General features: G+C 37.6%; 2 protein-coding genes across 3 annotated transcripts; one reads left to right on the plus strand and one right to left on the minus strand.

Moving 5' to 3' along the window:
- Window positions 1–64: 64 nt before the first annotated feature.
- Window positions 65–10,116, minus strand: LOC113670921 (uncharacterized). The gene is made up of 15 exons (XM_027187136.2): window positions 9,960–10,116; window positions 9,704–9,771; window positions 8,241–8,302; window positions 7,576–7,632; window positions 7,370–7,424; window positions 6,741–6,832; window positions 6,330–6,443; window positions 5,453–5,544; window positions 5,169–5,230; window positions 4,627–4,679; window positions 3,614–3,740; window positions 2,803–2,888; window positions 1,873–1,986; window positions 1,178–1,279; window positions 65–608 (listed from the first exon to the last, which is right to left on the minus strand). Exons 2-15 carry the CDS (start codon window positions 9,747–9,749, stop codon window positions 549–551), a joined length of 1,122 nt encoding a protein of 373 aa, XP_027042937.2. The 5' UTR covers window positions 9,750–9,771; window positions 9,960–10,116; the 3' UTR covers window positions 65–548.
- A 628-nt stretch (window positions 10,117–10,744) lies between these two features.
- Window positions 10,745–24,370, plus strand: LOC113670803 (uncharacterized). Of its 2 annotated transcripts, none has more exons than XM_027186998.2 (16): window positions 10,745–10,924; window positions 12,951–13,091; window positions 13,525–13,623; window positions 13,770–13,868; window positions 14,865–14,963; window positions 15,765–15,839; window positions 16,376–16,415; window positions 17,339–17,440; window positions 17,681–17,788; window positions 18,183–18,293; window positions 18,789–19,541; window positions 20,506–20,567; window positions 21,035–21,250; window positions 21,345–21,567; window positions 21,763–21,944; window positions 22,255–24,370. In XM_027186998.2, exons 2-16 carry the CDS (start codon window positions 12,966–12,968, stop codon window positions 22,621–22,623), a joined length of 2,664 nt encoding a protein of 887 aa, XP_027042799.2. In that variant the 5' UTR covers window positions 10,745–10,924; window positions 12,951–12,965; the 3' UTR covers window positions 22,624–24,370. The 2 variants fall into 2 exon arrangements, with proteins under 2 accessions (XP_027042799.2, XP_027042800.2); XM_027186999.2 differs by having other exon boundaries at window positions 18,792–19,541.
- Window positions 24,371–24,555: the final 185 nt, after the last annotated feature.

Here is a 24,555-nt window from a genome sequence, read left to right on the forward strand (position 1 = left end):
GAGCGAATAACAAGCTCTCTCGGGGTACCTCTGTCACCCTCGCCCTATCTTGTCCCAATACCTAGAACAACGGCGTTTATTTCAAGCAACATTCAAAAGCTACATGCCTTACTCGTGTCTCCTGACAAAACGAAAACAAATACACTATAACACAAGTTATCTCGAACCAGGTTTCCACAGGTTGTGGTCATTATATTTTGTTTGACGAGTCAATTACATTGGCGGATCGAGACCTTGAGTTTTTTGTCGCTTGCCCTGCCGGTTTTTCTTCCTTCTGCGATCCTAATTTTTTTCTCCTCAAAATAAGGAGGGGGCCCCGGGTCCCCCGCGCCCCTCCTATAGATCCGCCACTGAATTATCGAAACATCCCGGCAAAAGAAGATTTGCCGCCAGGGAAGGAACCTTTAGTTATTAGTTGACATTACAATCAGATTCCCTGGCGAGATTATTGGGATTCAAACTAATCATTTCTTTTCTCGGTTTCCCTCTAGATGATCAGAAGTCACGTGAGGAATTATTTAATTTAGCGAATTGCCATCATGTCGTCATCATCTTGCATGGACCAACGAAGGTGGAAATAACCCTGTTTCAACATAATCATCAAGAACCTATGAAGAAAAATTATTTTGAATGAACACTCAAACAGAAATGACACGCAGCAATGGGTGTAAGGTCACATGTTATCGAAAGAAATCGGGGCTTGGTTGTCCTTGAACGCCTGGATATTGCCTGGACAAATCAAGAGTCTTCGAAAAACCGCTGTACATAATTGCTAACGCTGGATTGTTTTCAGTTAGCATTTCTCTGTGCATCTTTTTGCCGTAAGCATTCTCGTCTAGATTGTATTTGCTTGCAGTTAGCATTTCTCGATACATTTGTTTACTGAAGGGTAGCATTCTTTCACTGGATAACGCGTTTCTGAGGTAACACGATTCACCATTACCGCGGTACCAGTCGCACATAATTGACATTTAATTGACAAACCTGGCGAAATCTCCCTCAAGAACTGACATTTCGCGATGGAACTGTACGCTATGATTTTCTTCGGATTGGCGCAATTTCTACACCACTTCAATTACACTCGCCAGATGACAACCTCAGAGAGTGAGACCTACGTACACGACGCTCAGAAACAGAGGACAAATGACTGGAAAAAAATAAATTTTCTAAATCTTACCTCCTTAAGCACTTCCGGTGTAAGTTCGGGATAATTGTAGCTAAAACCCGATTCTTCAATCTTTGATCCATTGACGAACAAGTGATTATCATAAAGAAGTTCCTATTGAACGAAATGAGGCAAACCAGAGCTAAAATTCGTCATCTTCAATCACAGTAGCACTATAAGTGCAGGGAAGGGCGTGGTGGTTATGAACAAGGAGCTCGCTTCCCGGTGGTTATTCGTCCCAAAAGCCGGGCTTTTTTTAGTTTGTCGCGTTTACATTCTAGCGTGAGACATAAAGGGTCACTTATTTACACGGTGTATAACCCAAACCACAGTTTTACCTAATTAATGGGCTTCCAGCTTTCCCTCTAAAAGGGTTGATTTAAGTAAATAAATGTCCCTTCATTGTTAGCTTTCGGCCCTCTTGACACTGTTCACAATAATAAACGTTCAGATAAATGGTACAGCTAGATTGAGGATTGTCTGAGACGCAGTTTTGTTAAACAACGGCTAAACTTTGTTTAAATAACCGGCCATAAGGATTTTGAAATTAAAACAATAACAAAAATCAGAAAACCAAACAGACTATCTAGTTTTGAGCTTTGGCCCGCGGTTGGCCCGCGGTGCTACTCTTTCAGGTGTAGAAGCAGATTTTAAATATGGCCTAGAGCTGTTTAAGCTAACAGGGCTTTCAAGGATCGGGAACTCACCTGATCCAAATAAGGACTAAGGGGGGTACTGTGGATACCATCTTTCTCACAAGCTGCAGACCAAGGCTCCAAGTGTTTTTCGTTGGAATCATCAACAGTGCCTGCCATGTTCAGCTAAACCGTTAGGAAAAAAAAAAGTAAACACTATTATTTCAAACTGCTTTTTTTTCCTTTAAAATCATGGAAAGTAACGTGGGCATTCTTTCAGCTCGTAATCCTTCTCTAATTATGCGTGACAAGCGAACAGGGGGTGAAAGTAAGGAGAGCGATCTAATCCACTAACCGGTGTCCTAACTGATTTGGACCCTATGGTCCAAATCTGCGGACGGAAATGAACCCCCGCGTGTCTTTATCCGCAAGCGGACTTGGACCGGGGGGACTAAATCCTCTGTGACACCGGCATACCCATCAGTTTAACTGTTCTCAGTCACGCACTTCAGCAACGTACTAATTTACCCCTGACCCCTTGGAAGTGCAGTGGGCTACGCATTAAATCTCAGCCACTTAGGGTAAAGGACGATCTTTCTGGTCGTATTTTTCAGCCATTGGATGGAAAAGGCAAACAAACCCGATATTGGCCAACGCTTTTAATTAGGTCGGCTTCGTCATCTTAGAAAGTATGGACACAATGACAAAGGGGGGCGGCAATGGCTCCAAATGAAAAGTGAAGAATGACTTGTTAAAATATTTAGTCTGGGCGTTGTTCTCCTCACTCCTTTGCCCTGTGACTAGTTTAAAAAACTCGCACCTCTCTACCAATCACGAACCCAACTTAAGCCAATCGCTGTTTTGGACTCTTTCCAGCCCTTTCCCCACAGACAGTTTCCTCGAGATAGCACTGCTTTCTCGTTTACTCCTTTTGTTATTTTATTTCCTCCCTATTTATACCATACTGTCACATGCGCACAATGTCAAGTTGCCATAGCTTACCCGTGCCATATTGGATAAAACCGTTCCAAAATAGTCGTGTTCAATTCCAAATATCTCACAAACAATGTCTGTGATACTTCCCTGGGCTGAGAAAAAAAATGGCCATTAAGTCATGATGCATGAACTTCAGTAACGTCTTGTCTCAAAAATCACATACAATATTCATCCCATTCCACCGTGAGGTCATGTGCAATTGGTTTCTTGCGAGCGTTCTAAAGATCTTAAGAAGGTACAACTTTCCCGCTATTATTCGTCTCCTGAAACAAATGATCAATTTTGAAAATATTCTTCTTTTCAAAGTGTAAGGAGTTCGAGAAGGATGTTACACCCTTGTCTAGATTTAACAGAAGTGATCAAGTTTCCCTAGTAAATTACTCATCGCTCATTTTTTGACAATTTTTTTCTGGAGTTAGCACTTATGCAAAAAGAAAAGGCAATATTTTATTTGACTATGGAAACTTCTGAGGGTAAAGATGTGTGAAACTGGTTAACCCTTTAACTCCCGAAAGTGATTAACAAGGTACTTCTCACTATAATATCTAAACATTATCCAGCAAACAGGTTATGAGAATATTCAAACTTATCAGAAGGGAGAATTAACAATCAGATTTTGGGAGTTAAAGAGTTAAAGTTTAGCCTTTAACTTCCACAAGAGATTAACATGTTATCTTTTCCCATAATATCCATACATTATTCAGCAACAGGTAATGAGAATACTCAAACTTTAAATTCTTGCAACTAACTTTCAAGAAAATTTGTAGCCACTAAAAAGGAGAATTAACAATCATATTTTGGGGGTTACAGGTCTTACAGGTGTCACTCTTGTCGGCTAAGTTGAACACATCACCACTGCTGCCATGGCTGGTCAGATGCCATAGTGCTCGACAAACATCAATGACATGAACAGTGCTCATCTTCAGGTCCTTAGTCCAAAGCAGCTGGAGGAAAAAAAGTAAAATTAAAGTTGATTTCATTAGAATCAAAAGGCAGGCAACAATAGTTGATAAAAAACAGTCAGTAGTATGGTGAGATGATCTTTTGACAAGAGTTGACCTCAAAAAAGATTAAAGGGGTTAGTTTCTACAGAAACTGTGGTGCTACATGGGTGGGAGAGTATAACAGGGTAACCAAGTATTATCAACTGAGTTGATAGCATAAATTGACCACTGTAAAGAGTTAAAAAGCTGACGTTTTGAGCATTAGCCCTTCGTCAGAGTTAGTGCTTGAAATGTCAGCTTTTAAACTCTTTACAGTGGCCAGTTTGCGTTATCAACTCAGCTGATAATACTAATTACCCTAAAAAAGACTGACTTATTGGTGACAGTGACCAAAATTTTAACAATTGAAAATAAGCAGAAGTCTTTATCTTCATTTTCATTTACCAGATGTCTCCTTGGCAGTCATTGTTTGCTCTCCTAATACAATGGGCTTTTTCACCTGAAAACTTTTAGATATAGAGCTACCTTCCATTCCTACTGCTGTCTCAACTCTTCCCATGACCATAAGAAACATAGGTTTGCTTTCCAATCAATTACTTGTTACTGAGCTCATGGCATGAACAATACCAAAACAAAAGCTGCAAAGGAGACTTGATCTTCACTCTGATGACGATTAGTCTTTCTCAGATTTCAAAACATCATCAGTCACTGTCCCTGACAACATTACCTTTCAGAAGTACCTTAGTTATCTTTAAACCACACCCTTAAAATAAACAAACATCATAATTCATTGTCCTTAAAAACAATCCCTTTCAGAATTGCCTCAGCTACCTTTTTGTTTAAACCACACCTGTAAATGAAAAGTCAATTTCAAGTCTGCAGTTACCTTCATTTTCTCCTCCATTTGCTTATAAACAGCACCGATAATTAACCTTGGCACTGCAAATTGATGAATGTCTAAGTTATAATGGTGCACAGTTACTATTATCTCCAAAAGGGACCTCTACATCAATTTTCCCCTCTTCTTCCTATGACCCCTCTCACCAAAAATATGTGATTTTTGAAAAACTGAGAAATGACAGAAAAATGAAAAATTTTATTTGTTTAGTGCATCACTTTTTAAAGGCATTCAGAAAGTGTTACAGACTAAAACAGCCTACAAGTACTTAGAACTAATAACCTATTAGGATTCACATATCAATTTACATTGGCCTATATCCTAAAATGTTTCATAAGATAGTCTATCAGAAAGGTACTAACTTTGATGTCCTTGAGTGTCTAATATGTTCTGTAAATGGTCGGTAGCACATACAACATGCAACATCCATGGCTTACATGGATTCTTAATATAATACTTCTTAGAAGTGACTGTCTGTGTTTGATAGATGTCTTCATTGACAGTCAACTGTGCTACTTTTAATTACTCACTCAGTCCTTGCCTGTCAGCTTTTCCATAAATAATTGCTGGTCTAACAACAATAAAGTTTAATCTAAAAAGACAAAAAATATATCATTTAATGCTATCCACAACTTAAATTTTTCCTGTGGTTTTTTTTTTTGTGTGTGTTCTCTGGTTCAAACTGGTCATCAGTCAAAAATATATGGTATATCATAAGGAAACTAAAAGTACATGTTATGAAAGGGGACTGAGGGAATAAATTGAACTGCAAAGATCATATTTGAAGCTAGTCTCAGTTTTCCATAAACCATACCCATCAAGTCTAGCTATTTCTTGTTCCACCATCAGCTTGTATTTTGCAATGTGTGTCCATGGTGATTTCTTGCTGTCTTCATTACTTATGCCCTGTTACAAGAACAGATTATAGGTGAATGAACAGAAGAATGGAGTTCATTTGAGTCAGTGCTGCCGCTGATCATGGAGATCTATCTGACTATTATTCTTATGATGAGTTGGAGAATGACAATACATTGAGAGACCAAGAAGAGGACTGCTAAGAGTTGCTAACATCAATCTTTCCATGGAAATGTTTTGACTGAACAATACAAATTAAACAAAACATTTATTGTTCATTTTGCAATTGAACACTAGAGGGTTTTCCTTTTCATGTAAGGGCAAAGTAAATGATGATAAAATTGACCCCAAGAAGAAAACTGACTAGGCAACAAAGTTCCTTTTCAGGTAAATAAGTTTCAGAAATTCCTAACCTGGTGGCTTCTAACACAGCCAACACTGTTTATTTTATGCTACTGCCACAAAGTACATGTGTATTCACAAAATACCAATGAGATAAGCCAATAATGCAGTGCATCAAGGTAGAAGGAAAATTCAAATTATTAGTGTAGCATAAATACAAAGTGTTTATGGACACAGCAAGAGACTGCATGATTGTGATAACAGCTGGTAGCAGCCAGGAAGATATTGAGAGCACAAACATTAACCCCTCTTCCTGAAACCCTTTCACTCCCAATAAATTACTTATAATTCTCTTTACAATCTTACATACATTTCCAATGATGTTAGTTCTGAGAGGTGGTGTGGGATTGACTTGTGTCAATGTTGTAAGGAGAAAATCTGTACTGGTCAGTCACAGGAGTGAAAGCCAGTTAACCTATTTTCAAGGTTCTCACCTTATCGCAGGAATACACCTGAGCTGTGGAAATCTCAATGTATCTCTTCACATTACTTTCCTGTGCTTGCTTTGCACAATTTATGCTCAGTTTGAACACCCCATCTGCATAAACCTATCCAGGATTAATTCAAAAGTCCTTTAATAAATTTCTCTTACAATGGGTAGCTGGTTCATTACTATCCAACAGGGAAAATGAGAGATACATGTATATGTACATGTACACTGTATGTAAACATGGAAAAAGTCCATCCAAAAAATACTTCTGAATCTAAAATATCCTGTTACCTTAACATACCCTTATCTAACGCAACACAACTGTAAACCAATTAAGGAGAACTTACATATAATATTTTCTGCCATTTATTTATAAATTAGATGAATGAAACAATATAATTTGAGTGTTAGTCACCTCCTCAGACTGTCCATATCTGGTCTCTGCAGCACAGTTTATACAAATATCAAAATCACCTCCAGAGTCACGGAAAGCTGACTCTACACTAGCTGAGTAAAAATCAAGTAGATTGTAAAATGCAAAAAAAAACAGTGAGCTACAGATTTGCACCCATCAATTTGATTTATCAATGATTTCATGAAAAAGGTAAAAAATTGTAATTTATGAGTTTATATACAAGATTGCTTGCTATGGCAAAATATTAAATTACAAGATGAATTCATAAGTAACCAAACATTGCACTTGTTTCCTTCATCAAGTCCTGTGATTGATCAAACTCAAAATCACTTTCCAAACCAATCAGATGAAATGGACTTGGAATAACCAGAATTGGCCCTTGGTAACCTGCATTTTTCTGTGTCTTGATGCACTTTACTATTTTATCTCATCATCTACTTGAGATACAAACTGTTCTTCAGATTGCCTGCTGTGATTTTGGCTATGAAATTCAAAGGCCCTCGAACAAATGAAGCTTTTTGATAGAATAGGGTCTACTAATTCCTACTGACAGTTCATTCATGCTCAATTATTTAAGTCATGCTCTTGACCTCATGTATAATTTAGTACTGAATACATTTGATACTTACCAGGATGAATGAGATTGGCACTCTTAAATTCCACACTTTCATGATTAAATGCTGCCTGTAAAGAAAATAAGTTTTGCATATAGTATAAAGGAGTTATTAATAAACACAATGAGGATTCACAATGTAAGATGAGGTTACTAAATTCAAGACAAAAATCTATTTCAGTTGTGATAATTGTTACATAAGAAAAGCAAGATAACTCTTACTTTATGTCTTTCATTCAACCAAGCTGTTTGTGGTGGAACTTTATCAACAGCCCTAATCTTTAAGACAAACAAAAACAAACTTGAAAATGTTACAATAGTTACAACAGTTAGCTGATGAATGAGGAAGGGTGTCTTTAAATCAATTTCAGCTGGATAAGAAATTAGGACTGCCCCAGTGTGCAATTACCAGGTGATAGGAAGAAAAAAATTACAGTTGCCGATAATAGTGCAAACACAAGAAGCCATGCCTAACCCTGCAAAGCCTTTTTTTATAGCAGTAATAATCTATTAGAAAATTGTTCAAATTATTCAGAGTCTCAAATAGTACTTTGAAATAAGTGACTGAGGTACAAATCTTCCACAAACAACATTATCATTCCTTTGTGGAGCACTGATCAATTTTAAATGGTTGAAAAAAAAGACTCAGATTCTTTTGTACACAAAGAATTGCCCAACTAACAAAGGTGAAGGAACTAACAATGTCTCTGGCAATTAGTGACATAAAAAATTTTACCATCTCTTTGAAAGAACAGATTTATATTGATACTGCCCTAGTGTTATATATTATCCAAGTTAAAATAAGAATGCTCCAAACAAGATTATTTGGTCCACATTAATTTTGTCATCACTAACAAAATAAAATAACAGCCTTTTTATAGTCTAACCTTCAAACACAGCTTGTGCTCAACAAGGTAGCATACAAGGTTGCGGCCAACAAATCCCAATCCTGAAAAAAAGAAAAAAAAAAAGTATTACAATAACATCTAGTCTGAATAATAATAATAAGGTTAGGGTTAATTAAACCCTATAATAAAGACTTCACTCTTTAACTCCCATGAGTGACCAAGAAAGAACTTCTCCTCACAATACCGGTACAAAATCAACCAGATAAGTGATAAGAACAAAGAAAACTATCAATTTGGGGATAATTGATCCGATACTAAATTCTCAGAAGTAAGATTATAAAAATTATATAGATGACAGTAAGGAGAATTACAAATTTGATCTGGGAGTTAAAGGGTTAAAAGCTTATTTCTCCTGATTCTAATCCTAATTCTTTATAATTAACCAACAGGGGCTTAAAAGGGTTATGATTAAAATTATGAACTTTTTTTAGTTGAAATTTTATTTTCATGCAGGAAAGAGGTTATTCTTCAGAAAATTCTTAATTTCCTTTGTCCCTGAACCTAGTAAGTCTTATTCTCGTAATCATACAAAGGATACAAAGGAAAGAAGAATCTAGTAGATGCATCTGTTGTTGGTAAAATGTTTTGAAATGAAATTAATATCCAACTGCACCATAAATTTCATTCATGGATAATGATGTAAAAAATCAGTTAGTTTTAATAGAACCCTCTCTGTCAAAAGAAAAAAGAAAGTTTGAGATTCCTGGGAGTTTAATTTAACCTAACAATATATGATCCAAACATATGCTTCAAGGAAAACAGCTAAGCTATTCAGAATCTACGTATGAATTACTCTCCCTTCCACTCTCATCTCCCCCTGATTGATTTTTTCCTTTTCTTCTTCTCATCCTTGCAGTTACTAATGTGAAACCAAGGTGAACAAGAACAGGCCTTTGGGTCTAAAGCTATCAAATGAACAGGCGTGCCATCTTTCGTTTTTCACCCCAACCCCAAGCATAATACAGAAACAATATCTGTGTATAGCGATTAATTATATTCTTCCGGTATTGAATATTTGAACATGCACAGAGTGACTTCTATCATCCTCTTCATCAATGCGGCGAAATTGTAAACTGTAGGAGCAATTTGAAGTAAAACAAATTTACTTTAGATAATCACAAAGCCTGCAAATTAATTCATAGAGAATTGAATTATAAGTACAAATTAATCATATCTTAATTTGTTTACCTTTGAATCGATTTTATCTTGAATAATTGCTTTAACGGGATTACCCAGGTGCAGTATAATTAAGTACAATTAGTGATAAATTGATCGAGGGTTACCACTGCTGCTTCGGAGGAAAACAGTAACATGACAATCGAGTCAAAGCAGTCAGTAGCCCGTTAATGGCTGGAAAACACCTTATGCGATAGTACACTTGCATTTAAATCTCACTGGACAGTAATCATCCATTTAAATCAGATATAACATGGTGCACTTACCGCCAAGTATCAAAACTTTTGGTTTTGATGCCATTATCTTTGGCATAAAATCTTCTCCAATGGGCCCGCTACAAGGGAGAATGGAAGATAATGCTTTTAGGTTACACATTTCGAATGTGAATGCCAGAATCAATTTACCAGCGTCGCGAGTTGATCATGAAAAATAAGCTTAACAATCGCGAAAAGCACCAAGGGCAGTCTAGAGAAGTGCGAGGGAATGTTGAGAAGATAGGTGACCCTGTTATCTTGTCCTTACCCGAAGACCTTCGAGTTGTTCGCTATTTTCTATCATGCATGAAGGAGATACGAAACCAAAAGGTGTGCACTGACTCAATAAGAAATACTCGAGCGAAACTCTTATCTGACTCGAAGAAAAACAGATGGGGTTGTGAAGAAAACCGCTGGCCACCAGCTTTTGTATGTGTCGGTGTATCAACATCCAGATCTTGGGATATAGATTTCCTATGAATCTTCGAAAACACCTTCTTTCTGAAGTTTACTAGATATTTTCCGACGCATTTTTTGATAAATTCTTTGCTTTTAAAGTGGCAGTTAAAAATCTTATTCAGATATTACAATCAAGCGAACTAGTGTTAAAAAGATTTCCTCATGTACTGCCCTAATGTGATTTCTTAACGATTGAAGTCGGGAATCTAAGAAATAATTGCTAAAGCAAGCGTTTTCGAAGCTATAACTGAGATTTTGGAGGCTTTCTATGAACACTTTCTAACAAACAAGAGCAAGCAAGTGAAGTTCTGGCGGGAAGGGTTTCTACATACGGGAACTTCGCGTAAGCTCAATAATTTTTATTAGGGAGAAATTTATACTTGATCACAAAGCTTTTGACCTTGAATAAATATTAAATCTTCAGATACTTTCAATTGTGATATATTAGAATCAAAATATATTTTCAGGAATCACACTAAATGTAAATGGTTTTTATTCAGGGATGCTAAGGTAAATGAAATACGTTTCATCTATATGTCTTTGATCAGAAAAGTACTTTCCTTCTACTAGTAGATCACGTGGTCAAACAACAACGGCGTCCAAATGCAAAGGAAGTTCTAAACGATCGACGAGAACCAACCATGTGCTTCCGCTGCTTGTTTCCGGCCTTCTTGCAGCCTGAATATTTGTGATGGCTTAACTTTTTCAAGGATACTTTTTTCCAGGAGACAGACGATCACTTAAGGGATCAAATTGCGGAACACGTTCACCAGGGTAAGTAAGATTTTGTCGCGATTTCCAGGGCTGCCGAGCATAAGTTGTAAGGAAAATTCTCGCTTCCGTGTTGTTCTTTTCCTTCTGAGTGCTGGATGTTTGTATGGGTTACGAGCCATGTTTTGATTTACTTCTCCGCTTTAAACTGTGTAATTTCGAAAGCTAAGTAATTTGAATACCTGCTCAATTATTTTTAAGGGAGCAATTTTGCGAGTTCATCCTTTAAATTGAAGTTTCCTGAACCGGTAGTTTGTATGTTATGTAGACGCGTTTGTATTTTGCATAAATTAGATACTCCGGATGTGAGCGGTTGGATGGCGTGTGTTTCTCAATTTTTCCAGCCCCATTCCATAAGCCCTACACTTGTATATTTAAACCTTAAGATTGATATTTATTCTTAGTGACTTTGATATTTTTTAGTCCATTTCTGTGGTATTATGCACATGGTTTGTTAAAATCATGTACATGTCAAGTTGTGTATTTACACGATCGGTCGTCTTCGATTTCAAATTTCGTCTCAATGATTTCAAGCTGGCATGGTCTCAACAACCAAGTAACTTAACGTAATTAAAATTATTTTTCTAAAGCTTTCTACTCACTTCAGAGACATATATTGTTTATATATTAACTCAGGTGTAAAGTTTTGTTTTGCGTTGATGTGTGCTGTGTGTTCAACCTGCGGAATCAAGATGGCGGAATTGACTTCCGGACAATCAAGATTTACGCGTAGCAGGCCTTTCGCGATCGTTTCGAATTTTTGCTAATATTGTGACACTCAGCATTCTTCTTACATCAGCGAATCAGGGTGATTAAATTGTTTCTTCCGTGATGATGAAATATTGTATTCTAGATCAACTTGCTACAGAAAAACTCCAGGTTTTAACATGTATGCATGTCGACCATGTAAACTTTGTATACACATATGTGTACTTTAGGATAGGATAAATATTGGACTGTCAATAATTTTTTTGATTATGAGCATGTTTTTTGGCCTACTTTTGCTAGGTGTAACATTCACTGATCGTTGCTTTTCTTGCTCCAAAATTATACCTGAAACACTCAGAAGTTAGTGAACATGCTAATATGTACTTGTACCATATGTTGTCTTTTTTACAATTTGCAATCTTGAAACTTACTTTACATGAAGTGAGTGTAAAATCATAGTAAATTTTTTACGTTTAAGTCATGCTTGGTTTTCATTTATCTTGGGAAATTGTTGTGGAGAATTTCACTGCATCAATTTGACTCTCACTTTTAAGAAATCGTGTGAAAATTAAAAGAATTGTGTTCTTCAAACCTCCATTCTTGAGTCATTAAAATAGTGGAACGATTGGAAACACAAATAGCAAGGAAGAGTCGGCTTCCTCCATTGAGAGTCATGGGAAACTCAAAAATTTCCTGTAAAAATGTTCGTATTTGCCACGCAGGACACTCCTGGTAATTTATGAAATAACCCTCAGTTATAATTACAGTGTAAGGTATATTTCTCCTTATAGTATGTACACATTCAATGTTCGATGAGACTTATCAAATTTGATTCAACAGAAGCATCAAATGCATGTAAAAGCATGTTTTGACAGACATTGTAAAATTGTCTTCATACCACAACAGTGTGTTTTACATGTATATTATCCATGTGTACTCAGAGATGTATTATATACAAATCAATCAGTGTACACTCACCTTAGTTACATTCAAATCCTGAATGATTTTAGTAGCTTTAATTTATTAACCCTGTGACCCTTAAGAGTGACCCGCTAGCATCTAATTTCCCTTAACATTATCACCCCTGAATTGCATATTAAGGCCTAAAAATTGATGGAAATAATCACCAACTAAAGAAGCTCTTGATTGTTAAACAAATTCTCTTTGTCAGCATCTAAGGAAATGTTTAGAGAACAGTTAAGAGATTATGCATACTGATGTTATGCTGTAAAAGGCTTTATACCTGTATTGATGAGATTTTTTTTTGTAGAGAATACCATGCATTTCAATCTTTAAATGTAGGTTTCCCTTTCATCTACAGAATATATTGATCATTATGAAAGAGAAGGAAAAGTCCTCATTAGTAGACCTGGGAAAGCGGTTGCTTGAAGCATCTCGTAAAGGACATGCAGATGAAGTTAGTGTACTCATGGCATCTGGAGCTCCTTTTACAACAGACTGGGTAAGGTTTTGATAAAAGATTCTAATCTTAGTACTTTATGGATGTAGGAAAATTGAAAGTTAAATGTTTTCGCCAGCTTTCACTTATACTTCAGAGAATATAGTGCTGTAGAGGAGGTTCAACTTTACAAGGAGGATGTAAGTACACCTGTCCTGTACTTTAAAATTGTACAGAGCGACAATCTAGATAGAAATCCTTTCAATAAAACCCTTCCTTTCTTTGGAGTTTTGCATCTTTTTAAGCTTTTCCTTTTCCATAGAGATTTTTCTCTGTTGCCAATATAAAATACTTTCACCCTTCAATACATGAGTGCACAGTCAAAGCCTTAATTAAGCAAGCTTATGAAAATTTTCCTTACTACTAATAGCCCAGTTAAACAGCCTTATAAATAATAAGGCTAAATTGTGGCTGACAAGTTGTTTTTTCTTGTCAGCTTGGAACATCCCCATTACACTTAGCAGCACAGCATGGTCATAGCCAGACAGCAGAAGCATTACTGCGGGCAGGGGTCAGCAGAGACGCTCGAACAAAGGTATAAATTTTATGATTTCTCAACAAGGAGATGTAGAGATACATGTACATGAAACATAATTAATGTCTGCAAGGTCAATATAAGTAAATTTTTAGGTAACTGTATTTTATGTGATTATATCACTTAAGTTAAATGTTATTTTTCAGGTTGACAGAACACCCCTACATATGGCAGCTCAACATGGTCACAAACAAGTAGTTGATCTTCTCATTTCTTCTGGGGCCTGTGCAAACAATACTGATATGGTAAGTTAATGTGGTTTTTAAAGGATTTTGATGTTACAGTGTACCTTGTTTGAATTTTTTGAGGTTCAAATTCCTCAGACCAATTTGATTTTGATTAATTACTCTGATTCAAAATATTGTGTTATAAAAATGTAAATAATTATTACCAACTGGTTTGGAAATTTGATTAATTGTGGAAAATGTAAACTTCCACTTACAGTGTGTGTACCATAATGATTTAGTTAAGCACCCAGGGTGCTTATTTACATGTACTTCTGATACCTCAAGGTAGGCTCTTAAAAGGGACAGAGTGCACATTTCTTCTTTGAGAAAGAGCAGAATCTGGGAAACAGTTTTTATGTTTATCTGAAAATGAGCAATAACAGAAACTGTAAATTTAACTGATATACAATGAATATTTGCATAGTAATGTTAGGGAATGTACCTTGTGCTCAAGCAGTGCTATGACCACTGAGACAGAATGGGGACGCGTATTAGAATAGGGGCGTTTACTGGAATGAGGGTGCTTACACAGTAGGGGCGTTTCTTAGAATAGGGGCACCTCACAACAAAAGAAACTCTTAAGGGGGCACTTAATTGAGAGAGGGCACTAATTGGAACAAGGACACTAAATCAGATCACAACAGTATTGGTACTCTACAAATTTAGGTCAGGAAAGTGCTTTATTGTGACAACTGAATTACTTTGTATTACGTGTAAGCGTTATGACTTAAATTTAACCCTTTAACTCCCAAGATGTGATTATTAATTCTCCCCTGTAGCTGCTACACATTTCCTAAAGATAGCAGCTTCTACCTGATAAGTTTGAATATTCTCATTATCTGTTTTCTGAAGAATGTATGGATATTGTACGGAGAGGTTTTATGTTAATCTCTTCTGGGACTTAAAGGGTTAATTATTGGAAAAAGGAGGCAAGTTGGTTTTTAGATAATTGCTTTTGCAGTACACAGTTGTCGTTTGATTATATTTACAGTATTTTTTTTATTATTACTCTAGTTAAACATGACACCTCTTCATTGGGCCTGTGAACATAATCATGTTGAGATTGTCAAAATTCTGCTTAGAGCAGGAGCCAAGATTGATATAAAGAGCAAGGTAACTTAATTCTTGGTGATGTTTGTCAACATAGTTATTGTTTATTTGTTTTTAAATCAAAATGTTTGTGGCTATTTTTACTGTTCATCAAACATGTTTCACTATGTTTATTCCCTCCTCATCTGCATTGATTAAGCTCAATGCTTAAAAGAAAAAGCTAGAATATGAAAACAAACAAGTAAGAAATGATTTCTACTGATTTAATCCTAAACATCGGTTAACCCTTCCATACCTCTTAATCCACTTGATGTCGATCTGGCTCTTCCCCCTAATAATCTTTCAAAAACCTAGTCACAAAAACATTAATCCTGAAAAAATTATTTGGCTAAACTCAATGGGCAGTTATCAAGATTCTTATCATATTTTGTTTGACTAAAATGATTCCACAGTTAGTATACATAGCTGTGAGATGTATGATTGTTATACATTAAATAGTCTCTTAAATATACACAAATTATAAATTGTCACAATTATTATTTTAAATCATGCTTAGCTGTGGGTGTAAAGTTTTTTCATGTGGAGAAAAGTTTTGTTTGCCTTGTTTCTCAAACACTGTTATGTAAAAACAAGGTGCAATTAAAAAAATTAGTTATCACCATGAAATCCCAGATCTTGAAAATTTACAGTTGAAAGAGGGGTATAGTTGTAGTTACCCAACTTACTTTGTGCAGCAAATGTACTTAGCATAAGATTTCACACCTTAGTTAAACCTTTGGTGTAGGGGCATGTACCTGTATTTCTTGCATCTGTGGTGGATTCCTTACACCATATATTCATTTGGTATCCTATCATCTTATTCAGTTTGGCAAGACTTCAGTTGACATCGCCAGAGCTAAAGGCTATAGCGAAGTGTTACAGGCTTTATCCTCAGATCAGGTTAGTTGCTAAGAAATTTTGATCAGCTTTAGGAGGGCAATTTATCATTTACTACAAATGAAAAGCAAAATTTATAATGAAAAATTGCACTTCTCATATTTTTTCATGTCTTTACATGAGTTATATTCACATGCATGAGTTGGTTGATCTTACTGTCAGAGTATCAGCAAGCTTTCAGGTTACCAGCATGCACTGATCTGCATGTGTCTGGAGGATGGAACATACATGTTTTTACGCCTTGAAGGGCTGAAAACTCAATCCTTGTGATCCATTGCTAGGAGAATGCCTCATTTTTGTCACAAAATTATATGGACAGTGTGCATTTGTAAGGAGCTTGTAATCCCAAGCATTATCATTGCATGCTAACAAAGTTAGCCAGTGGTAATATTTAATGATATTACTTATATGCTATAGGAAAAGCAAGTCAAAAATTTTATATTAAATATAGAAATTATTGACTTGTTTTTCTCTTCACGAACAATCATAATTTTTCTTGGTATTAGCTCTTTTAAGTAAGTATGATTTCACCTTACTAGGATCAGGATTTGTCATTGCCAAAAACTCTTAAGAGGCAAGGTAAGGTTGAGCAATTTAAATTTCCTTAAAATGACTTTCAGTGATTGGAAGCACCTTGTGTTATTTAACCCTTTAATCCCTGAGAGTGACCAGCATCTAATTTCTCCTTTCAATATCACCCCTGAGTCAAACATTAAGGTCACGAGAATAAAGGAAATGATAATCAACTGAAGAAACTCTTGATTGTTATACAAATTCTCCTTGCCAGCACAAATAGGAAATGTGTAGAGAACAGTATGAAGAATATGCATGCTGATGTTTGGGTGTAAAGGGTTAAAGGTTCTGTAGGTACAAGTATCTTACTTGAGAGTGTGAAATCATGAATCTTTGTTGACTAACTCCATGATAAAAAAAAAAAGTGTCTGATTTCCTGGGAACTAAAGATTTTAGATATATGAAAATTCACATATTTGCACTGCGGTGGAGAGATGAAATTAAGGGATCCTCGCAGCTAAGAACACTACTGAAACTAGTAGTTGTAAATAGGACCCCGGTATTGCAGAGGTCATGGGTTCAAATCCCGTACGGGCCTGAATTTTTTTCAGGTCCTATTTACAACTACTAGTTTCAGTAGTGTTCTTAGCTGCGAGGATCCCTTAATTTCATTCCTGGGAACTGTTGGTTAAAAAGTGGTTAGCTTTAAACTAGAACTCATAGTTAAAGTTGATTTTAATGAAAGCATATAGAGCTACCATTTTAAGGGTTTTATTGTGCTGTAAGGCAAATCTAGAAGAAAAAAAAATTTAAACAATAAAACTGTAAATAAGACTCAAGACTCCATAAAAGATTTGCAGCAAGAGTGGGCTAGTGCATTCATTTCAGGTCACATCTCCTGATCTTTCACCGATGAGTAACACAATGTATATACAGGTGCCTTTGACTTATATACCTGCATCTATTTTCCAATTTGGATTATTTTATAGCTGATCGCAATAACCTCACATTGAACTCAATGAAGAAAAGACAAAGGACAAAAAAGTTTCCAATGACAGCTGGATCTTGGACTGGTCCTGAGGGACCCACAGGTACTTAGTAATTACACATACATCTGTACCATGCCATGAAAGAACAACATTGTATAGCACCTCAGGTCTCCCATCTTGTATCATTTCCAAAGTTTTTGCATAGTATTGGTAGCTTACTTGTTCCTGCGGAAGTGGAGCAAAAATATTTTTACATTCTCTCCCCCAATCTTTTTAATGTGCTGTCAAACAGACAGGTGCCTTTGACTTGATATTGATTTCCATTGCAAAACTTCATCACAGAAAATGGAAACAAAGCCAGAAGAAAGGCAACAACTCCAGGAACATCCCCAAAGTCTGCTGTGGGTGGTGGAAGAAGAGTGTCAGCTCCTCCTCACTTCCCCAATGCAGGTATTTGATGCTTTTAGTTTTTATGATAACAGTTAACCCTTTAACTCCCAAGATCTCATCAGTAATTCTCCTCACTGTCTGTCTAATGATTCTCATTATAGTAGTTTGGAGAATCTGGTATCAGATCAATTTGTACTCCCATAATTGATATTTTCCTTTATTCTCATCACTTGTCTGCCTGATGTTGTATAGATAGAGTCAGGAGAAATTCTGCCTTCGTCACTAACGGGAGTTAAAGGGTTAAGTCTAAAGATAAGAATACTTTATTTTGTTTTCTATTGGCATATGGAGTGTGGCCAGTGAGGAAAAGCCGAGATCCAGGTTGTGCATTCAAGGACCACTCATTTCAAATTGTATTATCCAATTTTAATTCTTTTTCTGTGATAAACACTAGGTTCTCCATCTCTACGTAGTCCAACTGAAAACTCCATTGCCTCTTTGGTGTCAGCTGCAGCCATAGTAAAAGCAAAATCAGAGAGTGAAGGTGAAGGCCAAATGTCAACAGGTAAGCGGTTTATTGCTATCATGGTTAGTACAGTATGATGCAGTTTAGTCTTTTTTGTCATTATGTTCAGCTAGTTGGTTTGCAATTAGAGCTTTGTAGGATTGTTTTTGTTTTTAAGTCAGATGGACACAGCGAAAAAATTTAAAAGAGATATAGTGCCTCTGTTAAGAACTACACAAGTTTGCCCTCTTTCTACTATTGGGGCTTTTTTTTCAGTCACCTTCCAATATTCATCCAGGTTTAGCATTCTAAGCAAATTTAGCAAGTGAAACACAATGAACAGTTATAGCATGATGTAATTGCAGAATCATAATGTAGTTGTAGGCCTTGTTCAGACCAAAGTGACCGTTAGCATAGTTCTCTTCCTTAGAATGTTAGATTTTGAGTTTGGACATTTTTTTCCTTTGATACTCTTGTTAAGTGCGATGTTTTTGTGCATTTCATGCGGCATGTGTTCAGTGGTATCATATCATGAGCTGTTCTTTTTACTTTCAGTAGTTATGTCGGATGGCAAAAGCACCTCTAATACCTCTAAACCGCAAGACTCTAGTGTACTTGATACACTGGCCACACTTGCCACTGCCACCTTAAGCCACAGTACATCTGCGACTTCAACGACACCACCACAGCAAGTAACAGCTGTGGCTGGCAAACCCCTTGGCATTACACCCCTCACCCTCCCACCAACAACACCAACCTTCGCCACCCCGTTGACACCATCAAGTCTCTTCCCAATGCCTTCGCCTCTTGCAGCACTCTCTGCTTTGTCATCTTTATCATCACCAGCACAAACATCTCCTCTGCCGTTGTCTTTCACTATGCCCATGATGACCCCTCAGCAGGTTTCATCAACTGGAGCGCAGCTGATGCCCCTGGTTCAGAGTGGTGCACCCTTCTTCTCCAGTGCAGCAGGCGTGTCTATTCAACAAGGTGGGGCATCTGTGACAACTGCTGGGGATGTGCATGGACCTTTATCAACAAGCAGTGCTAGTTCGGGTGCCTCCATAGCAGGTGCGGATTCAATGGTGAAAACCATAACACTTGGCAATGCAAGTTCACAGTCCCACAATACATCTGCACAAGCTATTCTACCTCAATCCATCATGGCCCCCTTCCAAATTCCTGGTGGGTCAGGTCAGACACAACTGCAGACACAGCTTGCTCTGAGCCAAATGCTTGCCCCAATGCAAGGAGTTCAGCCCTCAGTTGTGTTGGAGCTGAATGCATCAGCTAATAAGGATGGAATTGGTGAGTTGCATAGGTGGCTTTCCTTAATTTAGTTGTGTCGCCATCTTAACTCGTTTTCTACGACATGCTGTATTTCTTTCGACAGAAGGGAATTTACGAAATATAGGGAAATTTTCCCCTGAGTTTCGAAAGTAATCCGGAGTTGTTTTCTTCAGCTTCCCTTTGCTTGGTGAGTGGTCAAACGACTTGCTCTACTTGCTCAACCAATCAGATTTTGGATTAAGATACCAAATTGAAATGCGCGATAAGTTAAGACGGATAAGAAATCGTCAAAATGGGATTAAAAAAACAAAGAAGAATGAGAATGGAAGGATTTTCCTTAAGGTTTTTAAGTATCCGGAGCTTTTTTAAAGGTAAACGGTTGTGGATCTGGAAATCAAATATGGCGGACAAAACGTCATATCGTTCGTACTTTCCTGCCACCGCAGCAAGATTTGTCAAGAAGACAGTCCCCATCTGAACGTTTATAAACTAAGCTTGAGTCAGAAGTCTTTTTATGTTTCAGAAAAGATTGGCAGGGCAAATTTCTATTTTTATTGAGCCTAAGTTTAAACCTGATAAACATCATCTCTGTATGGGCTCTCGAAGCAACGAAAGTAGCCGGCGAAACCTTGCAGAGAAGCCGGCGTACTTCGCCGGCTGCCGGCTCTTATCTACAACCCTGGGATGGTAAAGCTGGGAAAGTTCTAAAACACATTGCAAATTGAGTATCTTATGACGCAAACACCGCGACTTAGCTCCTTGACTCTTTATACCCTAACATCAGTAATGATATTCTCCGTACTTTTCTTCAAGCATTACTGTGGTCGTGACAAGGAGAATCTGTGAAACAATCTAAAAGCCTATATTTTCATGACTCAGATTTTGGTTTCTCCTCTCAAAGGGGTTCAAAGTTCAAATGCATTTCATTAAGTGTATTCACTTTTGAGATGATCGTCTATATTAAATTTTTTTTGCTTCTTAGCTCAAGTAAAAGTCGACCAAAATCAAGCAGCAGAGTTGTTAAAAAATCAGAGCCAGTCTCAGGTGGGTGTTTATGGTACATGTTTGCAGAACCAGTACATGAAAGCGATGCTGTTAAATAGTGCACTGTGTGGCAAGGAGCGCTCTATTTTACCGGTGGATAGTCAATTGCTATTTGTAGGTTATATCACCGTCCTGCAGATTAAAAAAAAAACTGGATTGTGATGTCTTTATCCGGATAACGATTTGTTCAGTTGATTCAAACAACCAGGGTCTGGCCTGTGATACATTTTAGCCCAAGAGGTAGAAGAAGTAGGGGGATTAGTTCGTAGAAAGACACACATTGCGTGTTTGGAGGTCACATTTTCAGAAGTTTGTAAAATGCGTCGCATTTTGTAAAATGTAAAATTCTTGTGACTTCCAAGAATGTTGCGCATTTCCAGTGGTCTTGCAATTTTGCCCCTTCCTCCTCCCATTGTGGTTATGATTTTACATTTTATTAAATTGAGCTTTGTTCTCTCAATCGATAGGAAGTGGCGCAAACTCAGCTTCACCAAGATACCGGTGAATCAAAACAAGCGGAGGACATGAGCACACAAAACATTCCCGGCACACAGGAGGTGTTCATAACACTTCAGGTTCCAGCTGGTTTGCAGCATGTTCAGCCTCAGCTTGTGACAGACCCCAGCTTTGCCTTACAGCAAGTACAGCTTGTGCAACAAGTGGCCACACACGACACCTCACAGGTATTTACCCTCCTCATCCTATCAGTGTTTTAAGGCACAAACATTGCAAAGAGAAACTGACATATGACAGTCCCACTTCCTTCTTCAATTTCAGCAAACAGCAACTGTAGCAACTCAGTCACAGCAGAACCCGGTCTCTATACAACCTGATACCGTTGCACACACTCAACAGGAACAAGCTGCTGGCTCAACCGCACCTCAGGCTCCGGTTGTCCAATTACAGCTGCCACAGGATCAGATAAACTTGGCGCATTTAATGCAAAATGTTGGGCATGGAACGTTACCGCTGACAGTACCATTGACTCAACTTTTAGCAAGTAAGTGATCTACGGTTAAAGGCTCAAACGTCGCGTTTAAATATCTTTAAAGGTTGCTGTGAAAATCATTCTTGTGTGGTTCTGAGAGTGTTGATGAAATTTTAGAAGGCGTTCTGCAACGACGCTTATGTCCCTCGTCCACCTTGAGTATTCTTTGCGATGAAGAAAGTTAATTGTGCTTTGTTTTTCTTGCAGACAGCCAATTACAAATCGGCAGTCAAGTGACACAGGTGCCTCAACACACACAACAACAGCGACAACAGCAACAAACAACAGGGACACAGCACCAGCAACAAAATATTGCGCAACAGCTACTGGCTCAATCGGTTCCTCAAAGGACCTTACTACCCCAAAATTATGTGGCTCAGTTAGGCCAGGTAATTAAAATTAAAAAGCACTGGGAACACGGTTGAGGGAGAAACAACGGGTTTGAGTATAAGTGCACTGGACTGGAGCCTTGGCCAGGTCACTCTGCACTTCCTCTCATCCGCGGTTATTGCATGTAATAAATGCCTGAAAGACTTTACTTTAGTTTGTTTGGTTTTTTGGGTGTCTTTTTAAACGTCAGCTATTCCTGTTGTTTTTCTATATGATTTGGAGGAAAGCTCAGCTGTAATACTTACCTAATAATTTGGCTTAAAATCTGAAGGTCTAACCATGATCGTTGATTACCTGTTCTGTTGCCAGGCCCCTGTTCAACCAACAGCTGATGTCCAGCAGCAATCGCAGCAGCAACTCATCTCCCCTCAGCTTCTTCTGCAAGTACAAGAAGACCTTCGTAAACTGTTGGAACAGAGACAAGTAGAGGAGGACAAGGTCAGAAAGGAGTTGGAAGGAAAAGTGCACGCGTTACAACGAGACAGCGACAAGTATCGCTCAGAGCTGGAGCACGCGCAGAAAGAAGCGGAAGCTTACCGCAGTCGTTTGGAAGTCGAAAGGAAAGAAAAATCCAAGCTACACCAGTTGTATGAAGCAGCCAAGCATCCTAGTGGTAATGGCGGCGAAGGGCATGATAGCTCCACCACATCTGAACCTGCAAGTGATCCTTTAATGTAAAACCTCTGTTTATATAGTGCCAAGTCCCAATTGTTATGACAAATAAGGTGATTATATTGCTCTTCTTAATTTAATTTTACCCTTTATATTTCAGTCAGATGTTCTGAAGCTTTGATAGTTTATTTGCATTTGAACTTCTGGCATTTGCTACTATAACGGGTAATCAAGGAAAAAGTAACCATAACGATCCATTCACTAACTTGTCATGTTGCTGTGTTATTTTGTTTTATTTTATTTTTTTTTTTTAATTCACTGCGTCAGGTTTTTTGGAACTTTTAGTGCAGCATGCAAAACTTCCTCTTAAGTTAGGGAATAACAGAAGAAAGTATTAATATGTTAGGAATGGAAGGGATAAATCTTGGAACGGAAATAGGTTAACTCAGATCACAAATGATGAACTTGAAAATTTCAAGGCTAATTTTTTTTGATGCAGTATCCGTAGGCTCGATTTCTGCCGTTTTCTCGAGTCCAGTATTCGATCCTCCTAAGGGTGACTTTGGGGTGAGAGCCGGCTTACTTCCTGAATAGCGACTGGTGATCGAGCCTACTATAGCTGTCTCGTACCTTTTTTATTGCCGTATAATGCCCTTGTAATCTTTTCGGATTCTCTATAGTTTTCTTACGGTTTCATTGTAACTGAAAGACCCTTATGTATTTATCTTCTTGTAAAATAACTGTTATGCAGTCAGATTGAAGTTTTAATATTGTTCCGTCTGGGATAACTATAAGCGAAGTACTCTTTTGTACGGGAAGACAGAATGACACGGTCGTTTTCACGAACGTGTTGGACGGTGTTTCATCTTGGACGGCATAATATGTAAAGACTGTAAATAGTCCAGTCGTGTATATGGTGTTACAGTAACTTATTGGCACAGGTTATATACTATTTGTGATAAGTATTAATTAAATATACGATGGTTTATTTGTACCATGTGCGGCGAGATTATCTCCACTGTAGTTTTCATTTTATTAGAAGCATCAAGGAGTGAATATTTCATTCATTTCATATGCAACGGGACATACACGTTCTTCATAAGTTCAGCGTACCTGAAACTAAATTATGTCCACTAAGATGCTATGTAGTGTGAAATAAGATTTAATTTAAGTATTTTAATTTGTAAGCGCATCTAAGGCCCATTTCATACGCCGAACTTTTCAGAGCCAAACCGGCTTAAGACCTCGAATGAAAAGTTCGGTATCTGAATCAACTTGGGAACGGTTCGGCCGGGAATTTTGACTTCGGCGCAGCTCAGTAACGGCTTTGATTCAGGCGCCGAACGGCCACGCTGAAAATTCTGGAACTGAGTCGGTATTGGCTCAATGAGTTCGATGATTTTTGACAGCTTACATTTGAATTTAGCTTTACCCGTGAATAAAGTTTGGCTTCTAAAACGGGCCTAAGCCCCGCAAAAATTTCCATAATTCCTGAACTCTTACATGTTGCAATACCTAGCATAAACACATCAATGCAGGTTAGCATATTTCCACTTAAGACATATTCCCTCAAAGAAAAAATTGAGAGTGATCTTAGACTAAGACTGCGGAGATCTCGGTGCTACCTTCCATATTTTAACAGCACTGATTGCATGGGGGTTCAAGTAAATTGAAAATTGTATCCGTTATCATTCTGGATATGTGCAGCAATTTTGCATGGTGGAAAACAATCGAGAACTAGATGCATTGCACAGCGAAGGCTATTGTTAACGATTGTTGTGAATGTGAGGAATAAAGAGTCATCTACAAACTAGTCTCGTCTGCTTTTGGGAGATAAATAACGAAGTTGACTCCAGTCATGGTTACCAGGTAACTCTAGTACAGCTTAGGCTCAGTAGAAAAAGCCTATCTATGGATGTGAACATCATACCTTAGTTTGAAAGAATTGAATGACCAGTCTTCGCAAGCTGACTTCCCGTTAACAGGCAGATAATGACA

The sequence above is a fragment of the Pocillopora damicornis genome, chromosome 2 (assembly GCF_964200805.1).
Source record: "Pocillopora damicornis chromosome 2, jaPocDami1.2, whole genome shotgun sequence".
Lineage (NCBI taxonomy): Eukaryota > Metazoa > Cnidaria > Anthozoa > Scleractinia > Pocilloporidae > Pocillopora > Pocillopora damicornis.

What these genes read in the sequence shown, in the direction of transcription:
- LOC113670921 (XM_027187136.2), bottom strand. Translation starts at nt 9,749, where the DNA reads ATGCCAAAGATAATGGCATCAAAACCAAAAGTTTTGATACTTGGCG. An exon ending in TGCCAATCTCATTCATCCTG is followed by an intron (nt 6,833 to 7,369) that starts GTAAGTATCAAA and finishes ATTTTTACTCAG; the next exon opens with CTAGTGTAGAGTCAGCTTTC. An exon ending in CACCGGAAGTGCTTAAGGAG is followed by an intron (nt 609 to 1,177) that starts GTAAGATTTAGA and finishes TTTTCTTCATAG; the next exon opens with GTTCTTGATGATTATGTTGA.
- LOC113670803 (XM_027186998.2), top strand. Translation starts at nt 12,966, where the DNA reads ATGAAAGAGAAGGAAAAGTCCTCATTAGTAGACCTGGGAAAGCGGTTG. An exon ending in GTGCAAACAATACTGATATG is followed by an intron (nt 13,869 to 14,864) that starts GTAAGTTAATGT and finishes TTATTACTCTAG; the next exon opens with TTAAACATGACACCTCTTCA. An exon ending in ATGTGGCTCAGTTAGGCCAG is followed by an intron (nt 21,945 to 22,254) that starts GTAATTAAAATT and finishes TTCTGTTGCCAG; the next exon opens with GCCCCTGTTCAACCAACAGC.